This window comes from Homarus americanus, unplaced genomic scaffold (assembly GCF_018991925.1).
Source record: "Homarus americanus isolate GMGI-L3 unplaced genomic scaffold, GMGI_Hamer_2.0 scaffold28051, whole genome shotgun sequence".
Classification (NCBI taxonomy): domain Eukaryota; kingdom Metazoa; phylum Arthropoda; class Malacostraca; order Decapoda; family Nephropidae; genus Homarus; species Homarus americanus.
Window position 1 is genome coordinate 1,254,198 of NW_024720144.1, and position 18,372 is coordinate 1,272,569.

General features: G+C 35.1%; 2 protein-coding genes across 2 annotated transcripts in view; one reads left to right on the forward strand and one right to left on the reverse strand.

Moving 5' to 3' along the window:
- LOC121860428 overlaps positions 1–6,062 on the forward strand; it is a 33,929-nt gene extending 27,867 nt beyond the window's left edge. Inside the window, exons 7-8 of the mRNA XM_042357586.1 lie at positions 1,018–1,194; positions 5,019–6,062. Of these exons, the coding sequence (XP_042213520.1) occupies positions 1,018–1,194; positions 5,019–5,376 (535 nt within the window). The 3' untranslated portion in view covers positions 5,377–6,062. The remainder of the gene's footprint in view (positions 1–1,017; positions 1,195–5,018) is intronic.
- A 1,334-nt stretch (positions 6,063–7,396) lies between these two features.
- Positions 7,397–18,372, reverse strand: part of LOC121860429 (protein LMBR1L-like) — a 91,103-nt gene continuing 80,127 nt past the window's right edge. Inside the window, exons 10-11 of the mRNA XM_042357587.1 lie at positions 15,986–16,142; positions 7,397–15,763 (exon numbers count right to left, since the gene is read on the reverse strand). Coding sequence (XP_042213521.1) covers positions 15,658–15,763; positions 15,986–16,142 — 263 coding nt within the window. The 3' untranslated portion in view covers positions 7,397–15,657. The remainder of the gene's footprint in view (positions 15,764–15,985; positions 16,143–18,372) is intronic.

The following is an 18,372-nucleotide window of genomic DNA, read 5'->3' on the forward strand; positions in this document are numbered from 1 at the left end:
ATGGACCTTCTGTAGCATGACTACCACATTTCTCTTTCTGACAGTTTCTCTCAGCTTATCATCATTGACTTGATGTAGTATGTTTACAATATTCTGGGTAGATAAATTACTTTAGGAAAGATGATAATAATCATGATCATAAAAATACCTCTGTAAGGATGGCTTGTATGTAATAAGGTCTCCGAGTACACGAAGGTTATATTTCTGGGATCCCTGAGTGAGTGCAAATTCTCATATACAGTCATACTGTATATCCTTTAGCTGGAATCCCTCAAACCCGGAACTCTCCGATAGCCGGAATTTAAATTTTCTCGGAAAATCGACCCAAAGCCGTAATTTTCTGGAAAATTCCCGGTTTTGGGAATGATTTTCTGAGGCACATTTTCCGGAAAATTCTGGAAAAAAAAATCCCAATACCCGAGAAAATTTTTCCATTACCCGGAAAATTCCGGGATGAGGGTTATTTTTCCGGGTTCAGGAAATGGTGTAATGGACAATTTCTTGAACTTCCGAGAACATTTTTCCGTTACCCGGAAAATTTAGAGGACGAGATGCTGATTGACAAATTTTGTCATCTCGCAGCTAAATGGCTGTCTCTTATATTTATTGGTATTATTTTTATTTATTCCTCACGATAAAAATTTCCCAGTGTATATTATTTTATCTTATTCCTGATAGGAATGGGAATTCAGTTTCAGAATTGGTAACACTGTTGCGATGGTGGTCTTGGCTAAGATGTGTTGGTGTGAATCTGGTGCCTTGCTACAAATTATTTCTAAGAGTATACCTAGTATTTTTCAGAAACTACTGTAGGCTGGTTTTACCAAAGAATCAGGGGTCAAATTACTATATACATACTGGTAGGTGTACTGCACAGTGCTGTACAGTATATGGTTTTCTCATCGAGTTGCTCTATAGCATTATGGTAGTCATCTTAATGGTACTTTGCAGTTAAAACTTAGAAGTTTGTCATTTCAAAATACACCTGATGTTGAATTGACCTAATTTGTTTTACAGAGCTGGTGTGATAAACATGGTGTCTGCTTTAGGGCTGAGTATACCTAAGACACGCACCTCTCCTGAGATTGCTGACCTGGAGCCCGAGTGCCTGCAACGTCTGTTGTGTGAGGGTCATCACGCTACCTTGCCTTACTTCCAGGACACAGTTCCTTACAGACTCCTACCCTTTTGGACGTGAGTTGCACATGGCTGGCCTTTATGATTATGACAGTTAAGATTGGATAGAGAAATTTTTTCATGCAAGGTCTAAAATTTTCATCAAAGAAAATGGGAAGGAGAGAATACAAGAGGGGTGCAAGGACAGGGGGAGGAGTTGGAGGGAGAGGGGCAAGAGTCTGAAGGAGACAGGGAGGAGTTGGAAGGTGGAGTGGTAGAAGGAGAGGGGTAGTGGTGGAAGAAGTGGGGGAGGGGAAAAGGGATGTGGGTATAGAGCAGGGGTGTCAAACATGCAGCCTGCGGCCCATTTGCTGCTCCAGCCTTATCTTGAGTTAAAACTAAATAATGAGTGTATCCCTCAGCTGACTAAAATAGTCTGCTGTTTCCTAGAACAAAATACTCAATCAACATCACCAATGAAAGAACAATAATAGTTTTAACAGTTAATTGTAGTTGTAAGTGTGCCACTGTACGAGTTGTGAGACTACCGTCTGACTACTGTTTACGTATACACTCCGTACAGTACAGGTAATAGACATGAAAACTCTGACGCGGCAGGCTCACGCTTGGCCATTCATTCAAGTACTAGTCCTGCTTAATCACTCAAGGCAGTTGGAACGTTGCAAATATCCAAAGCAGCAGTGATCATTGTTTTTACTTTTGAGCCCATAATTATGTTTTCAAAGAAAAGAACAGTTAATGAAGAGCTTCGGGTGGTACAGGATAAGTGGAAAATCTTATACTTTTTTGTTGAAATGAATGGAAAAGCAACATGTTTGATTTGTAATCAACAAGTTGCTGTGGCCAAAGAATACAACGTTCGAAGGCATTATGAAACTAACCATGCTATAAAGTACAATAAATATAGTGGAAAGTTACGTGAAGACAAAGTTAAGGAGTTGGAGCAGTTATCGAAAAAGCAGGGGTCAGTATTTAAGAGTGTTCATCAAGTCAGTGATGCTGCAATTAAGGCAAGTTACAGGATTGCCCATGAAATAGCTGTGTCATCAAAGCTGTTTTCTGAGGGGAACTTTATAAAGAAATGTATGTTGATGGCTTCAGAAGATATTTGCCCGGAGAAACGTCAAACATTTGCAAACATAAACCTCTCAAGAAATACAGTTGCAGAAAGAATTGGTGAATTATCAGAGAATATTAACAGTCAACTCAAAGACAAAGTTAAGTCCTTTACTGCATTTTCAGTTGCAATTGATGAAAGTACCGATGTAAGTGATATAGCACAACTTGCAGTTTTTATACGTGGTGTGGATGAAAATATGCAGGTAACAGAAGAATTTGTGAAACTGGTACCAATGAAAGGAACAACAGGTGATGACATCTTTGTGGGTTTGGTAGGGGCACTGGATAAATTAGGTGTTGACTGGGTACAAACTGTGAGTCTGGTTACAGATGGAGCACCGCAAATGGTGAGTAGAAAAGCTGGCGTGGCAACAAAATTAAAGGAAAAACTAATAGCTGTGAACTCGAACCATCAAATTTATAATGTGCATTGTATTATACATAAAGAAGTGTTATGTAGTAAAACATTAAAGATGGATAATGTTATATGCACATGAGGTTTGAACCACAGACAGTTCAACTGCTTATTGGAGGAAAATGAGAACACACGGACTGCCATATCGCACTGACGTTCGCTGGTTAAGTCGGGGAGTCGTACTGAAGCGATTTTGTGAAATACATATGTTTATGGAACAGAAAGGAAGGGATTTGCATGAACTGAAAGATAATGAATGGGTTCGAGATCTAACTTTCATGGTGGATATTACAGAACACTTAAATTACTTGAATACAAAGATGCAAGGACGCAATAAATTGGTGACAGTTTTATGACTGCATTCGTGCCTTTGAGATGAAACTTCAGCTTTTTGAACGGCAACTATCAGAGAGTAATCTTTCTCACTTTCCGACCTTGAAGTCCCTGCAAGGCACACCTGAGTTTCATGCTGATATCAACACAAAAAAGTACTGCATCAAGATTTCCAAATTAATGAATGAGTTCCAAGAAAGATTTGCTGACTTTAAAAGACTTGGGAAGGGTTTTTTCGTTTTTTGGGACCCATTTTCTGTTGATGTTAATGAGGTACCAGAACATCTTCAGTTAGAAGTAATTGAGCTCCAGTGTGATTCTGTGCTGAGGAACAAGTTTTTGAGTGTTGATGTTTGCAGATTTTATCAATATTTTGGACCAAATTATCCCAAAGATTATTGCAATGTTCAGGATTACATATGTCTGTGAACAACTCTTTTCTGTGATGAACTTGAACAAGTCTCGGCTTCGGTCTCAACTTACTGATGCGCACCTTAATTCAATACTGAAGGTTGCTACAGCTCAGTCGTTAGTGCCAAACTTTGCAGCAGTAGCAAACAATAAGATTGATCAAGGTAAGTAAACACTTGATTTGTTTGTTTTTAAGGGTTTTGCACGAGCTCAGACTAAATCCACCTTTCATATTTTGTCGTACTACTCACCTAAGAGGTGATTGTGAAGTGCTCATAATTATGTTACTTGGCCCGCATATTGTGTACTCATATTAAATCTGGCCCGCCTTGGCAAATTTGTTTGACACCCCTGGTATAGAGGGCACAGAGGAGGGGTGTGAGTATGGTGGAGGAGAGGTGTGGGTATGGAGGAGAGGTGTGGGTATGGAGGAGGGGTGTGGGTATGGAGGAGGGGGAGTGGGTATGGATGGCGAGGACAAGGGATCTGGAGGATGGGTGAGGGTAACTGGTAACAGTTAGAACTTTGGCATGTAAAACTGGAAATAACTGTAAAGGGTACTGTATATAATTTTTTTTTTCCCTGACTGTAGATCCAAAGTTTTGGCACCCTCCACTATATTTCCAATGATAAATGTGGCCCAGAGCCTACAAAAAGTTGGAGACCACTGGTGTGGGGGGGGGGGTGTTGCTAGGGCATCAGCGTTGCAGCTGGTCTTCATTACTATGGCGAAACTGTTAAACTTTCATTTGGCAATACTATACAGTATTTTTTTTTTGTATTTGTATTTATTATTTCCTGGTACTGTATATATTATTTTAAGAAAACTACGGCTGCAGGAGGAAAATTCACACACTTTTTTTTCGTAATTACTCCGTTAAAGTGGGGGTTGCATCTTTTATATCATTATTTACTGTTTTTATACATTTAGTACATTCGCGGTAGGCTGAAGTAAGTTATACTGTATCATGTGTCTGAGGTGTCTTCATTTAGCGAGGTAGTTTACCAAATAGAGCGAAAAATAACAGAAAAAATGCCTTCCGCTAAATCGAGAGTTCATTATATCGGATTCTGTTAAATCAAGAGTACTATATACTGTAGTCCGATTTATAGAGGTTCTGCTGTATCTAGTAGAACCTGGGGATACATGTTTTTCCAGCTCTGGATTCAAGCTGCCGGTGTCAACTTAGTAACAAGCCACAATGGCATGATAAACAAACATCATTAATTATGATGTTCACTGCCCTTTACACTTTTTCCTCTCAAACATCATATGATGTTCGTCAGCATTTAAAGGTTTAAAAAAGAAAATTATGTCGGGGAAGGATTTGATGTCCGTTTGAATATTCATATTATTTACTCCTGCAGCAAGCAAATACCAGGTTGACAATAGAATATCTTGGATTTGAATTAAATCACGACCTTTGTCAAACTTAAAATAGATGCAGAAACCATCAAAGTAATTATAATTTAAGGCATTCTTTAGTCTTTTAAATTAAGAGAAGGAATTTTTGGTCTGTTACATATCTTTTACAACTAAGATCATAACAAATTATTTTGTTTCACTTTTTTCAATACTTATTTAGGAAATATATTTTCTCAGGATGGGTGTCAGTTGGTTGTCCGGAGTGTCCAGCATCCCAAGGCTACTGGAGGAGCTGCGTGCAGAGATTGCTGGCCAGCGAGGTCTGGATTGCTTTTCGCTCTTTCCAGAATGTATGGACACCATGATAGTAGATAAGCTCCTTTTACAAATTGAATCCGAGTTAGTAGATACTAAAGGTGGAATAACTGTAGGTCCTGCTGTGGAAACTAGCCAAGACATGGCAGTTGGGGACATAAGGTATTCTAATACTGAAAGTATGAGTGATGGTACTGATACTAATTTTGATAAAGATGGTAATATAGACTTAGCACCAAGACTAATAACCCATAGAGATGAGTACATGGGTATGGTATAAAAAGAAAACTGTAGAAATAGTTATACAAATGGTACAGGTATGTTATTATCTGAAGATATTGGAACTAGCCAGATCACAAAAATTTTCTGGTACAGCAATAAAGTTTAATGTTGTTTCGAAAAGTAACAGCAGAGCCATTCAAGGAGGATACGTGTTGAGGTTTCATGAAATTTGGTGTTAGTTAACCTGGGCATTAAATCCTTGCAATTTCTAAGGTATATTTCAATCCTCGGGTTATGGTCTGTTTTCAAGGGATTACGTTGCATTTTTTAAAGATATGTTACTTTCATACACAATATAGTCATGTATTATTTATTTAGCTTTCTTAATTTCAGAGCTTGTATCTGTGAGTCCCTTCTGTGCCACTATATGTACTTACTTTTTATTTGTGGTTATGTGACCCTTTTACTGCTATCAGTACTGGCTTCTAGTGATGGATCTGATCATGCAAAAAATATGTAGCCAAGACCTTAATCCAGCATTCCCTTTGGGGGTACCCTTTTTCTCAGCATAAGTTACCTTGTGTCTTCTCTGTTACACTTTTTGTGCTCCAACAATACCTTCTAGTTGTGGTTCTAGCAGGAAGCTTCTTGGAAAACTGAAAATGTTTGATGAAGCTGAGCATAGAATAAATCTAGACTTGCAATCAATTTTGCCTTAGCTTCATGGTGTAAAAAATAAGGATAATGTACAGTATGTATGTATATATATATATATATGTATATATATATATATATATATATGTATGTATATATGTATATATATGTATATGTATAATGTATATGTATATGTATATATATATGTATAATGTATATGTATATATATGTATATGTATATATATATGTATGTATATATATGTATATGTATATATATATATATATATATATATATATATATGTATATATATATATATGTATATATATATGTATATATGTATATATATATATATATATATATATGTATATATATATATATATGTATATATGTATATATATATATATATATATATATATATGTATATATATATATATATATATATGTGTATATATATATGTATATATATATATATATACTAAAGAAAATATATTTCTTTGATGTAGGTGCATCATAGAAAATGGGAAATATTTCCCATTTTCTTTGGTTGGTGCATCATTGAAAATGGGAAATATTTCCCATGCACCAATCATAGAATTGTGAAATATTTCCCATGCACCAATCATAGAAATGTGAAATATTTCCCATTTTCTTTCGTTGGTGCATAGAAAATGGGAAATATTTCCGATTTTCTTTATTGTTGCATCATAGAAAATGGGAAATATTTCCCATTTCTTTGGTTGGTGCATCATAGAAAATGGGAAATATTTCCCATTTTCATTGGTTGGTGCATGGGAAATATTTCCCATTTTCTATGATGCACCAACCATAGGAAATATTATCCATGCACCAATCATAGAAAATATGAAATATTTCCCATTTTCTTTGATTGTTGCATCATAGAAAATGGGAAATATTTCCCATTTTCGTTGGTTAGTGCATCATAGAAAATGGGAAATAATTCCCATTTTTATTGGTGCATCATAGAAAATGGGAAATATTTCCCATTTTTTATTGGTTCATAGAAAATGTGAAATATTTCCCATGCACCAATCATAGAAAATGTGAAATATACCCCATTTTTTATTGTTGCATCATAGACAATTGGAAATATTTCCCATTTTCTATGATGCAACAATCAAAGAAAATGGGAAATATTTCACATATTCTCTGATTGGTGCATGGGAAATATTTCACATTTTCTATGATGCACCAAACAAAGAATATATATATATACCCACCCAAATCTTGTAGATTTGCACCTCAGAAAGATGAAGAATTTGGAGAATGAACAAATTCAAGTGGAAAGGAGGGTGTTGAGAACTTTTGAAGCAAATTTATCAATGTAATGCATAGCTGTAAGTTTAGATTTATGCATAAAGTACAAAACAGTTCCCTTAAGCTATATTTAATTTAAAGATTCAAAGATTTTTGACACTTTATTACTTCACTGTACAGGTCTATATTATATATACACATGAGCCACTCACTCATGACTATCTTGGGGAAATTTTTTTTAAATCAGACAATAACCTTGAAACACCAGTAAACACAAACATACATACACTAAGCATTGGTACTTTTTGTTAATATTCTTGTCATGTTGCATATATAATCCTGGAGGAAAATACTGATTAACTTGCTGTGCATCTTTTGAGACAAAACCTAAAGGAGCTTGAAAACATTTAGGAATCTCAGTTTCTTCTCACTGTGCCTCAAACCTTTGTGGTCTTAAAAGAACAAGAAATAAGCAGTTCGCACAAAGTTCTCATTTTAAACTTAAAACATTACTATCTGTATATTGTAAACATTGAGCATATAATATAAAACACTACTATCTGTATATTGTAAACATTGAGCATATAATATATATGTGGTTCTATTTGATTTTATATCTGTTTAGAATAAAAAATAATCCTTAGTATGCAGCAGAAATTTACTAAGAAAAACATGAGGGATGACAATTATTAAAAAAAATGGATAAAGAAATTCCATCATGTAGATACATAACCACATATTGAACCAGAGACTTGCAACCACCAAACTTTACCTCCATATCTTCAGGACTGTCAGGTTGGGTAAAGTTTATACTTAAATTTAACTACTTAACTGCAGGGAGTTCTACAATGATGAACAAATATAAACCATTAAATAGGTTTCAGGACTTAGATATTTTATAAGTACTTCTTAAACGTGTAAGACGGTATTTTACATAAGCTTAAAAAAAATATTACAAACTTAGGACAAGTTTACAAAGTAAAAAATGGTCCCATTCAGTTACATCACATTTTGATTATGTACCATGAACAGCCAGGCCCCCGAATAAATTCCTCATAATTTGCTTTGTGATGATTCTCAAATATTAAAAAAAAAAATAGTATATAGTGGACTAAATGTTGGTTACAGAGATTAAGAACCTTGATGTAAATATCACAATCAAAGTTTACTGAAATTTATAAAGATATGAAGGACATATAGCAGAAGAATATGTAGGTCTTCTTTGATGCATCATGTTTCTCTAAACAAGGTGGAGCGGTTAATTTATATATATATATTATATTATATTATTTTTTTTTTTTTTTTTTTTTTATACACTACACTACATGTTTTTAAGTGCAATGCCCCCAGAACATGTACATATATATTCTAGTGCATTTTAGACTTTGGTCATGGTTATACAATACTCCCTGCTTCAAAGTTTTTATAAATATAAGTAGAAAACTAAAAATTTTATCAAATTTCCTTAAACACTACGAAAGTACATAAAACACACAGAAATCTCCACATTCCCAAACATGACAAGGTGAGACAGACATAGACCACAGTAAACAAATGTAAGAACCATCTTGTCACAAAACCCCAAAGGGCTTACATGTGAAACTGTTGCCACCTTAGTGGATTTTTCTACTTTTTTTAAGGGGTCTTGAATCTTTAAAGTTAAACATATCTTTATATGTCATACTTGTGTAAATACGAATATTCTTGTAATTAGGGTTTTGAAAACTAAGTTCAATGTACTGTAGTGTATTTCCAGGCAATACAAGATTGTGTGAACTTTAAAGCATTCACTGAATGGCAAATTATGATACAGTGACTGGAACCGTGCATTGCCTGACACTAAGAGAAAGATAATGAAACATTTATGATGCCTAATGCTTAACCAAAACACATGAAATATCAGTTATTCTCATTCAGATGTCATTTATGTTATGAAAGTGAAGATACAATCATGATGAATTAACCCCTTCAGTGGTAATAAGGAATGCTGCCCAGAGTGGGTGGCTGGCTGGTGGGAACCCCACCCCCACCCCCCCCCCACCCTGCAATTTAGTGGGGGTTTATCCTAAATATTAAGTTAAACATATAACCATAGTACTCACCACAGTTCTGGGAAAACCCTCACTGATGTCATGAATTTCCTGTCTAGCATCACACTGAAGCAATTAATTGCCTGTCTAGCATCACACTGAAGCGCACAAACTGTGGGGGCTAAACGATATATTGTAAATTTGTGGGAACATAACTCAATAGTAAATGCTTGCAAGGATACTTACAGGCTCACCACTGATGGGGTTAAATGAGAGTGAAATTCTGGATCATGAAACATCCCTGATATCCTTTAACAAGGTATTGAAATAAAGTTTCCTTCGTGAATTTATAAAGCTAATTGTCCCTAAAAGACTAATACAGGAAAGATCTTGGTGTATATATAAAAGAAGAAAAAAATAAATGACTGGGCTCAACATTTCTGCAACAAGTGCACAAATAACTTTAAAGCAACATGTTGATACACTCGCACCATCTTCTCACCCACAACTGCCTCAAACTCCTTTTCCAATATGCATGAGCTTTTCTGTTCCCTTCCAATAGCTACCATCACCACTCAAACCACTCGTATCTCTCGCCTAACAGCCAATTTTTCTCTTGCCACATGCACAGAGAGTTGGTCATATTGGAAAAAATTACTAAAATTTGTCTTCATGTATCACCAGCATTTATAATGAAACTTACACCAGAAATAATTCAAAGAACTCTGTCATGATATAACTATTTGTTTAGTTATATGCTGCAGAGGTCTTGTTGGTACTGTTGACACACAAAATGACAAATTTGTAAATAGTAGAAGGATATCTATAATCCTATGGTTCAGCAAATCAAAGGTGTTCAAGTCCGAAGAAATGTAGTGAATTCATCCAATTACAGGATAATATGGGTACATTACTTGAATTTGAGTGAAATCCTATCTGTGGGTTGCCAAATTACTTTACACACAACTTGACTGCTTTCTGGTTTTTCAAAACTTGACTAAACACCTAGAGAGAGAAAAAAAAAGATGGATTCCCATCATGACCTTAGTGTTTTTTCATCCATCACACCAAATGCAGCATGATGTAATTACTGATGCTCCATATGCTAATATCATATCTTACACATGTAAAAAATGTATACATAAATATATCAAAATTATCATACAATAAAAAAGGTAAAAAAAAAAAATCCCACTCATCTGACCTTGCAATAATACAAAAATTATATATACTAGATACAAAACAACACAAGAAAAAACAAATACAATCTATTATTAAAAACCATAACATATTACATAGATGCCAGTAATGTGCAATCTGGAGCACAAAACATATCCCTGTACATTTGAGCAAAGATAAAAAGCATCGTATATGAATGAGCTTAAGAAATAACAAAAAAGTCTATTGCTAAGATTTTTACAGAAGTCTTTGGTTGTGAGTGATTTACATATGGGTAACAGATCATCTGGCTTTTCAACAGGTCAATCATTCAACATAAAAGTGCATGTTCAGAAAACACAATGAAACCTCAAATGATTGCCAGAGTAGCAACACAACTAGGAAAAGAATTCCCCAGACCAGCTCCTGCCAGGATTATCACTGGTATGATTTTTTCAGTAATGATGTGTGTGTGTGTGTGTGTGTAGAATATTTTACTGTAGACTAGGTAATATTTCATTGTACAGTTAAAGATGAACTAATTACTTAACCAGCATGATAAACATAAGCACACTTTAACTTAGTTAACAATGTTTTCTGAACACCCACAAATGTAACATTCTCAGCAGAAAATAATAAATACTACAACATTGTACCATTGCAGTTTCCTGAAACTTTACATAAAGCTCCTTCATAATTTGTGTTACCTTGATGAATAACAAATTCAGACTTGACAATCCTCTACACTTCTGACCAACACTGACAAATAATATTAGCATTCACATTCATGTTCCCTGTAACTTCAGTGAATTAAACATTGAATTCCTTGTATGCTAACAGTCAGAAGATACTGTCTTCTCAAACCATAGTCAATCGAAGGCTTAAAAGACCTTATTCATTCAGTGTCATCACAAGCGTCTTTCCTTGTGTTATAAATTTTATCAACTACCAATATGAAGGATGAGAGTTGTGTGATTCTTATTCATACTGACTGCTGCTTGCATAAGTCATCCCATAAATGCACAACCAAAACATTTTTACACTTAACTTGGAGAATTTGACTGCAGCTTTGAAGAAGGTACACAACACAGGTAAGACCACATGAAGTGAGAAAAAGCCAATATTATTTACAATTCAACAACAATAATGATGATGATGATTATTATTATTATTATAATAAAAACTTCCTTTCCATTTATGATATCTCTTATAAGCTGACAGTAGATAAAGACTAACTATAATCAATTTCATTTTCTACATGCTACCAAGGAAGTCTTTAAACAAAATTCTAACATTAGTCCATGTATTCTGCATACTGTATTTGCAAATCCATTCCCATGACTAGTACTGTATGTATGTTGTGCATGAATGATTTGAAAATGAAACCAACATTACTATTCACGTGATGTACATTCACTTTTAACTCGCTATAAAACTTATGACTAAATAACCCCCTAGAAATCTATTGCAGCATAAATACTTTGGGAAAATTTAATTACCCTTTTCAGCATAAACAACCAGAAGTAAAATTCTCTTGCAATTTCTTTTGTTTTGAGATGCACTAACTGAAGAGCCTGCTTTCCCTCTTATGAGTCATTTTTCATACACTAATTGCTGTTTGCTGTTAAACAATGGTTTCTGCACGATTTATCTTTTTCAGTTCAAACCTTCATCAATTTTCCTATTAGATGCCCTTAAAGACACACAGGACAATTGATTTTGGAATCAATACTCAAAGGTCAAGGTCAGTGTAATTTTGTTTGGAAAAGCACCCCCCTCTTATACTGTATAAGATTATGATCATTCACAAAATTAAATTAGGTTTGTATTTCAAAAAGGTCTGCACTGAACTGTGTTCAACCAAAGAGCCTTATAAGATGTATGAATTTAACCTTTGATGAACTTTTTCCAAAACCAAATGATGGGGTTTTTTTTGGCCAGTGCCCAATCTATCAAATGATACCTGATCTAATTTGGTACTGTACTCCTATGTTAAATTAAAAAAAAAAATTTCTTTAATGATCAACAACCAACTTAACATGTTTCATAACAGCTAATTTGCTTCAATTTGGCACCAGCAGTGTTGGATAAACCTCTGATCATGACTTGCTTACTCCAAAATCAATTGAGTCTAAGCAAACACCAGACTTACTTTGCCATTAATACTTAAGAATGTTTTTGTGTTTTGCAATTGTTTTATGTAACACACTAACTTCTTATGTTTGATTACAAAACAATTCAAGGGACCTCTTACATATTCCCATGAAATGTTTGTGATACAACACTCCTTTACTTAAGATTTTTGTTTACCCTTTCATTAAATATCCCAGTAACAGAAATCAGAACCAAAGTCACAGTGCCATGTGGTAGGAACAGACCCCAACAGATGGGCATCATACTTAACAATACTGTACATGTACATTAATATTCAAGCCAAAGAGACACCAAGACCATCTCAAGAAAATTTAGGAGTCCCTGTAAGATGCCCATTGACTGCCATTATAATAATCAGCTACTACTGGCATTTCATTTCATCATACAAGGTTACAAAGCTTCCTCACATTTCTACATTACAGTAAAATGAGAACCAATATAATTTTGGTAATGTGGAAAATAACTATAGATCTGTACTTGCATTATTATCTGTCTTAAGTATTCTTTCAATGTCACCTCATAATCTTTTAAGAAAAAGAAAATATACAGTACACTTCATACATATTTTTCTGATATTTCCTTCTTAATAAATTCATAAATTCAGTGTCCATATTGTTTATACTTGGTACCCACAACTCTGTTATATCTTCATGTGGATGAAATAGTTGAGGGGTACACAAACAAAACAAAAAACCTCCCTAGGTCGTCGTTCATTGAGTATTCAGTTATAAAAAATATAATAATAAATAAATAAAAAAGCGAGATAAGCATGGAATTTAGCAAAACATATCACCAGAAAATAATCAAATTCCATAATTATTCTGTGTTTGTTTTACAAAAGAAGTTCTGAAATAAGTAATTAAAAAAATATGAATCTGAATAAGCATGTGAATATATAATGTCTTTTCAATATGATACTTTCTCCAGTAAATGAAGACAATTGCACAACCTACGTGAGGAACCTTGATGACTTTTAAACAATAGGAGCCATCACTGCCCTCAGTCCCTGTAACCCCACACAGTTATCTGGTTGATAAACAAAGAGACTATGCTTCAATAAGTTGGGAACAATTATGTTTTCTTACATTATATATAAATTAATCAAGGCTAATAAAATCCTCCTGCTGCTATGTTCTTGACAAAGGTTGTGGATTATTAAAATTATTAGGAATGATGATAATGTTCAGCTAATAAAAATAATAGAAATTCTTGTTAGTGTTATTACTGTATTCATATTTGCAACTTTAGTAAAGTATTGCAACATACTTATTTAGTACTATACTTGTTGACATTAATACTCTTTAGCAAATTACCTGAGAGCCTCCTAAAGAATATTACAGTATACATATCATTTCATTCAATCTCTAATACACATTTGTCTTTACCAATGAAAATTGTTCCTGTTGGTTTCATGCTTACTAGACTTACTGTATATTCCTCTTAAGATTTTCTGTTGACTAGAATGGGACCACACCATTAAGAACTTTCTTATACTGTACAATGTCCACTTCCTGTAATTATGAACAGACACACCCAGGGATCAAGGCCAATTTCAAGTTCAGTGATAAAAAAAATCCCAAAACAGACTGGGCCATGTAAATCCAAAGCACCTTGGGTTTCACAATGGTCATCAGTACTTTAATAACACCAACACCAATTCTCACTGAAACATTTGCCCAAAATTTGCCTAGTTGACCATGGAAGCATTATACTCAGTTTGTCAACATACTGCAAACTGGACACTAGTGTTGGCTGTACTAAAAATTGCTAACTGAGCATTCAGATTTTAACTGGCAGTCATGGTTGCTTGTAACTAACTTTAATTACAACACACAGCTGGGTGCTGTGCCACTCAGGGTAGGAAAACTGTCAACTTGGGAGGCTATAATACAATCCATAAGGTAATGAATTATATAGCGGACTCCTAAATGCTTAGAAGATTAAGTATGATACATAAATATTCCTGATCTGAAACATTATATACAGTTCAACATCATCCACCAGCACTTCTGGAATATATCATGACAGCATTTGGGGAGCAATTTTGAACAGAATGACAACATTTTCACTTCTCAAAAAACTGAGTAACATATACAGTACAATACTGTATAAACGAGTATACCATAATATAAAGATACCATATATACTTGATGTTAGTGACATGGACATGTGATGCAATGCAACAATATAACATAACCTCTAACAATACTAACCCAGAAATTCCATTTTTGTCACTGCAACACATCAATATGGGGAATACTCACTTGACTGAAAATCCAGTTACTGACAAAAGCTGCCGTGATACTCCAATTTCTTCCTCATATTTTTTTTATCTCTTAGTTGAACAAATAGTGACTGCATAAGTAGTGGTCACACCAACAAGTCTTTTATTGAATGTTTAAAGTTTTGTTGATGGGTCTTACCTTAAGATAGGATATGATTCGAAGTGGATTTGGTAAACAAAACTTTGCTCTGGCATTGTGTACACAGATCACGTTTCAATTATCTAGCACTGTATTTATCGTACTTATTTAACTTCCACCAACACTATACTGACTTCCACATGCAGTATTATACTACAGTCTGCCAAAATGTACACTCTACCACCTATGGCTGTCCTCTACCTAATACAGTCCTCTCATTTGTTATTTTCTTTGTAGATCACATTATATTTGCTTCCTAAAGTTTATGAAGCATTTTGCTAAATGAGAATTATTTTTGAATACAATACTACTGGATTTTTTATTTACTGTCATCAAATACTCATTGAATCTTTTAACTCATAAGTAATCAATTCTTTGTTTCTGTAAAAATAATGCTTTGAATGCTGCAACATGCAATGCACATCAACCATATGTGACTATGGGTGAGACAGACATGGCCAGGGTTAACCTTCTGTGTAACTTCCCAAGGTAATGTTAAACCATGAGACAAAAGAAGAGATTTCTCTTGTGTAAAACCATAGTTAAACAAATTATATATTACACAAAAGATTCATTTTACGGTACCTGCAACTTCACATACCCTGGGTCTTTCAGATTTGGGTCTCCATACCCAAACATCCTTTCTACTCCTCTTTTAGATTCCCTGGGTTTATCATGCTTCCATTCATGACGTGCGCTGGTAACTTGAAGGTGTCACGCTTCACAAGCCACATGGCCAGCAGCTTAAATCTGTATCAATAATTTTCAGGTTTACATTCATTCTTAAAGAGCTAACACAATTACTGCAAATAAAATAAAATAATAGTATTTCACAAAATTATCATTGCAGTATACTGTATTAAAGATATGAGATGACAACAAACATATACGTATACTGTATTATGTACATTAAAATGTGTATTCTGTCACCAGACTCTCTCACAATGTTTCATATTTTGTGAATGCACTCACCTCATATATATCTCGTGTCTGATGGTTGCAGTAAACTTCTTCACCAAACACCACGCTGCCGCAGTGGCAAACAAGATATTGTAGCCCAACACTATCCAAAAGTTACCCAACCAGCTGATCTTGCCAAAGTCACCCAGCAAGTCAAAGTTTGTGATCCCTTGAGAGAGAGATTAATTAAGGTTAGTTTTTCACTGTTTGAACATTATCTCTTCAATTATCCCTCACTTCTAAGAGAAAAACACATACCTGTACAGAATGCCCTTCAAATTCGCAGGGGTTAGGTTCTCAAAATGGCTGCGAATCGCCAAATCCACGAATAACATTCGCTTACCGGGGGGTGTGTGTGTGTGTGTTACATTTTTACTTGTGTACAAAGAAGTGTATATTCCCTTTGTGTGTTTGCCCTTAAGACAACTATTTCTTTAATCGGTATTGTAATATATGTTTGTGAGTAGACACACACACATATATACAATACAATACTGTACACCCCTATACATATATATGTAGATATATGAGACGAATATGCCTGTAATATGTAACTCTGTACTATTTACCATTATTGATTCAGGTCTCTGTATTATATGTTATAATCATACTCCCTTTTGTCACCAAGTGTTAGTTCATGCTTTGGGCGCATGCGCATACAGCGCGCATGCGCAAAGAGATACCCAGAGAGATTCCAAGACAGGACGCTGTTTACCCTTGTCTCAACTCCTTTGTGTTTGTACCAGGAATAGAACTTACGGACTTGACATCAGAGTGTTTCCTTTACCCCTGAGTGCAAGGACCACCTGAGTATCATACAATATACAATCAGAAAGAAATGTATTAAAAATGTTGAGTCTACCCTACATTCCACTCCATATTTTGTTATTAATAAAGCATGAAGTAGACTTCAGGGTAGACTCAACATTTAAAATATACATTCGTTTCTGATTATTTGTAAGAGGATTTTCCCCATTTTATTTATTTGTATACATTTTGTGTAGCACGTGCACACGCACACACACTTCCTTCAGCCTTCATAGGGTAAGGACGTGCGTAGTCTCCATGGTCTCTTGACCATGAAGACAGCTGCCAGCCTGGTCTGTCGGGCCTTCCCTTTCCCCATCTCCTCCTCCCCATCTGGATTTATCAACATCCTCCCACCAACATTACAGTGCAAAGATTGATGATCAACCCACAACTGATATACAAAAGTGAAAATTTCAACTCGAAAGGAAGAAACAACTGTTAGAGCGACACTCAGTACTTAGCGGCCAATGTTGACCTGACACCTTGACCTGACTCACCCAGCACGCGGTACACTCGCCACCCCCAACACTGGATGAGAAGCCAAGAAACACTCCAAACTACACCAGGAGAGAAATGAGGACTCCCTACTCCACCCAGGTGAGGAACTATGAATTCCTAACTACATCATATGAGGAATATGAACCATCTCCAACACCCTGTGTGAGCTGGAGGACCTACCCGGACCACGTGGTGCATCTGCAGCTGTAGTGAGGTAGCAGCTTAGCAGTCAGGTACAATAGCCATCAAAACAGTGGGAAGGACTTTGTTGGCACCGACATCAGGTCACAAGAATGTCTACAGATCAGCTCTATAGTTAATTTATATGTTGACTCTATGTTTCTTATGTTTTCATATTGAAAGCTTTCAATCAAGTGACCCACTTCCCAATTTCACCATATGTAACTTATCACCTCTGTTCATTGTATATTTTCAGCCTTCAGGCTGCCATGTTATCTTAATAAACCGTTAATAATAATAATTATTATTATCATTACACACACAAAAAATACAGGTAAAGGAAATTACGGTCTCTAAGACGAATGGCTCCCTGTCCCAGCCGGCAACTTTAAAACTATCCACAGACATTCTTGGGTACATCCAGGGTGTCATCCACGAATAATAGAGGACCGCGAAATTAAAATCCGCGAATTATCCGTGCATACTGTAATAACATTTCTATGGACAATACTTAACAACAAGTAAATAAAAATCAGTGGACTGTATAAAGAGCAGAAAAAGATTAACATTAGACTAGTACAGTATTTAGAAATGAGAAATGGTAATCTTTAATGAGTTAATAGGGAACCTGGCACTGATCCCCACTGAAAGAGAGCATCATCTCTCCACATTATACAATACTTCATCCCAGATGGTGTAAACAAAATTATATCTTACAATTCTTTTCCTTCCATGATCATGAAGCAGAGTTGCTGGATAGGTCTTCACCTCCCAATTCTTAGCATTCAACCCTTTGGGTAGATGTTACTCCATTGAAATGTTATTCCACCATTGGCAAGTGCTCCTGATAGTGAACACAGAGCCATTTACACAATGTCATCACTGATATAATATTTCAGACATGAATGAAG